A 4,015-nucleotide genomic window follows, 5' to 3' on the forward strand; every position below is an offset into this window, starting at 1 on the left:
ACTGTGACTGATGATTGATCATTATGCAATACTACATTGTTTGCAGTCTATTTAGCTTCGGCTTTTATTTTAGAATTGTTTCATTTTTCGTCCGTTCCAATGTGTCATGTTGTCAGCTGCAGACTGACAGATCTACGGGAACATTGTATTCTGTGTCGCCTAGCCCAGCGCACTGGCAGTGTTAACCACGCAGGCCAGGCTTGTGATCACTGGCGTCTGTCTGTTGACGTGAACCCTGCCTAATGGTCCGGTCAACCAGGCTGCACCACGGAACAAAGACTACAACACTGACTCGAGAAATCCCAACACTTCCTCAACACTAGACTATGGCATCCATCCGACACAGCTAGCTACGGGAAACTGAATAACACCGATAACAATTAAGTAACAACATAAACAATTTCGTTTTACTCTGACTGAGAAGTAGAACTGTCACTATTCATCTTTTCGATTCTCACATTACTCGAGGGCAATGGCTGGGATGTTACTTTTGGATAAAAGGGACACAAGAACAGGGGAAATCGAATTACGTCACATTAATTCGTATTACAGAATTTGATTCTGCAAGCCTAAAAAGGCAAGCATGATGTGATTTAGAATTCTACGCTTTAATAAGCGTATAATGCATCCTGGTTTTACCCTAATAAGTTGGTCCAAATATGTCCCTTTATCGATGTGTTATGAAATATTTTAGTCCTATATTTTAGTCATTTTAATTCTTTAGGCCTACGTTTAGTATTATAATTAATTTGTTCTTTAGAATAACTCCTATGTAATGGTTTAATAAAGACCTGGTCATCTATTTACGTGTTTTGTTTTTGTTATGCATGAGTGAGTGTATACAAAGATAATCACACGTCATTCATTTTGGGATCCAGTCATAGGCCTATTTAAACAACATGTAGGCTTTGAGAAACAAAAATATGGAAAAGGCAAATAGTTGGTTGTAGTTTTAATCCTTTAATATAGTACGAAATGTAACCAAACATTTTTTGCAAACTAAATTTTACATACTAGCGCATTTCTCCATAAATACCGATAATTTCTAACATGTGTTACCCTTTACATGCAGATAAATATGGAAAATTTAGCTATTTACATGTAGGTAATACTTCCTTGACATTATCAAGGTAATGAACAAATAGTTGTTATATTTGATCACGAAGGCCTACATAAACAGACGACACGGAGTTTCAGGCTTTCACTATACACGATTTATCGACATGACATTAACTAACAGCAATGGTAAGTACTGTGCTACTCCAACTGGACCGTAGACGAAATGTTTCACCAAATACAAAAGCACATTAATAGACTAATAGTCGGTAAGGTCGATATAGTGGAGACGGTAGTTATACTTAGTAATTCACATTTGGTACACATCAACTACAACATTCTGTTCAATCAACACTAGTCATCGCAATATTATTGGTAAAACCATTTTCATTTTCCATATATCTAGGGACCACATTTGCACAAATCCGTTAAACTGTTATATAAGTATTTACAAAATAAAATATGACATTTTTGAACTGGGAATCTTTATGTACAACAAAACCCAAATCAGGCCACGACCCGCAGATAGCATGCATTGAGATCTCTTGTGTGCAGTCTTTCAAAAAAGAGTCAGGAAAAATGCCGTTAACTTGGTAGCTGGCTTTGCACCTTGTCCATGCATCACTCTCTCTCTCTCTCTTTCTCTTTAGCCGTTAACCAACCATTTTGGCTTCCTCGATTTTTTCTCGGTCCTCGCGTTATAGGCTGACTTTCAAAGTCTTTGATTCCAGTCCTATTTCTGCAGGCTTTGTGAAAATATTTTACACGTACCATTCATTAAAATTTGACGACAGCGTGGTGTGGTGACTGGTCGTGTGGTGTACTGTCGAGGCTGCCGGTGATATGGAACTGGAGTTATGGTTCTCTGTGGACGGAGACACGATGGTGGGCGGCGTGGACGATTCGTACCCGGAACTGGCCGCTGGCGACGGTTGAGGTCCTTGCGTGGTAGCCTCGTGAACCTGCAAGACAGTGAAAAACAATACTTAACATTTTACAGTGTAGAATTCATAGACTGGCATGCTTTCTAGAAATATGCAGGCTTCCAGTTTGATTCTTAATTGTGAGAATAATAAATAATAATAGCTTAATTAAATGTTCACGATAAACCACTTTAAATGTCCAGACATTAAAATGTATGATGCAATATTTTGGATATGACAACAGAGAGGCTCTATGAAGACACAACAGGTATTTGCATTTGGTGCATGGCGTCTCCCTGCTGTTTCTGTGTTCGTGTTTGCTGGAATGTAGGCTATTGCAATGTTATGCATGCACTTTCATTCTCGAAAGGGTGTAGGAATTAAAAATATACATTATAAATAAAATGGAATATAACATGTAAAAGTAAACCCAATATTGACCTTCATGTGTTTCCGCAGAGAGCTGGGATGTGTGTAGGACTTGTCGCACATCTTGCAGAGATAAGGCTTGTCAGAAGTGTGGACGTGCATGTGTTTCTTCCGGTCGCTGCTGTTAGCAAACCGCCTGTCGCAGCCATCAAACTCACACTTGAAAGGCTTCTCACCTAAACAAATATATATATATATATATTTAGATATTTTTTTTAAATGTTACACAATGGAAATATAAATACGTACATATTCCAATTTAACATGAACATTTCAGTGTGGTGGGGGAATTTAGGCTACCACCACATTGAACATGACAAAACATTATCTTCAGGTATATTACAGCATTCGTTTTTTTTCATGGGCTACCAACATATATTAAATTGCTGTAGGCTATGTATTCATTAATATTTTGTTGTGATGACACGTTTACTTGTACCGCTAAGATAAACAATGCAACAGCATGTCACATTGTCCTATTTCACAACCTATTGAATTCAAAAAAGTACAGAATAGGAACACTAGGCTATAGTGGCACATGACTAAATCAAGCAATTTGTATTAGTATTTCAACAAACATAATCAAAACATTGAACTTATAGTAGCATAACATGTATTACGCAAACAGCTTTTGGAGTGGATATTGTGATCGTGCTTTTGATTCTTACCTGTGTGAGTCCTCTTGTGGATCTTCAGGTTCTCCGATCGGGCAAACACTTTTCCACAGCCGGGGAAGGGACATGGGAATGGTTTCTCTCCGGTGTGTACTCTGATATGATTTACAAGTTTGTATTTGGCTTTGAACGGTTTTCCTTCTCGGACGCACTCTTCCCAGAAGCAGATATGGTTAGACTGCTCCGGTCCACCGACATGCTCCACTGTCAGGTGGGTCACGAGCTCGTGCATCGTGCTGAAAGTTTTGTTGCAAGCCTTTTTGGGGTTCGACAACTGTTCGGGCTCGACCCACTTACAGATGAGCTCTTGTTTGATGGGCTGCCTCATGTATCGGAAAAAGGCCCCTGCCCCGTGGTGAGCCGCCATGTTCATGTTCATAGGGCCATAGCCATGCAGCTGGGAGGAGGCGTAGTGGTCGGAGCGGGGGCTCGTAACGTGGGCATACTGGTCAGCCCGGCCGTACATGTCCCCGGTAAAGCCAAGGCGCATCTGGCTGTTGACGACATTAGATGACGCATGGCTGGCGGCTTGCTCGTGGAGTCCGGGGAAGAGCAGGTGCCCGGTGGCATCGGAGTGTCCATGTGGCCCTGCAAAACTTCCCGCTGCGGAGGCAAACAGGCTGTGCTGCGCGCTGGTTGCGTCTCCGAAGCCCCGGTTTCTGAAGAGAAAGTCACGGGTGGAGTTGAATGCTGCCGTGGAGTAGGAGCTGACGTGTGTCGGGTGGTGGTGGTGACCCAGAGCGGCAGCAGTATAGCCGGGAGCCTGGGAGGAGAACGCCGTCTGGCCGGAGCTAAGGTCGTGGGAGCTGTGGTTGATTTTAAAAGCGCCCATACCGTCTGCGAATGGATTTATCCCCAAAGCCACTTCTCGTTCTGTTACTTCGCCTGTTGAGTGATGCCTTGAGGAGCCAAACGTAGTGACTCCTATGGTGG

At 42.0% G+C, this 4,015-nt stretch overlaps 1 protein-coding gene across 1 annotated transcript in view; it reads right to left on the reverse strand.

Moving 5' to 3' along the window:
* Positions 1-940: 940 nt before the first annotated feature.
* LOC110535166 (zinc finger protein ZIC 1) overlaps positions 941-4,015 on the reverse strand; it is a 4,609-nt gene continuing 1,534 nt past the window's right edge. Inside the window, exons 1-3 of the mRNA XM_021620028.3 lie at positions 3,077-4,015; positions 2,421-2,584; positions 941-2,018 (exon numbers count right to left, since the gene is read on the reverse strand). The exon at positions 3,077-4,015 is cut by the window's right edge and continues 1,534 nt beyond it. Coding sequence (XP_021475703.2) covers positions 1,818-2,018; positions 2,421-2,584; positions 3,077-4,015 — 1,304 coding nt within the window. The 3' untranslated portion in view covers positions 941-1,817. The remainder of the gene's footprint in view (positions 2,019-2,420; positions 2,585-3,076) is intronic.

The sequence above is a fragment of the Oncorhynchus mykiss genome, chromosome 11 (genome assembly GCF_057628025.1).
Source record: "Oncorhynchus mykiss isolate SJ-2025 chromosome 11, ASM5762802v1, whole genome shotgun sequence".
NCBI classification, from domain to species: Eukaryota; Metazoa; Chordata; class Actinopteri; order Salmoniformes; family Salmonidae; genus Oncorhynchus; species Oncorhynchus mykiss.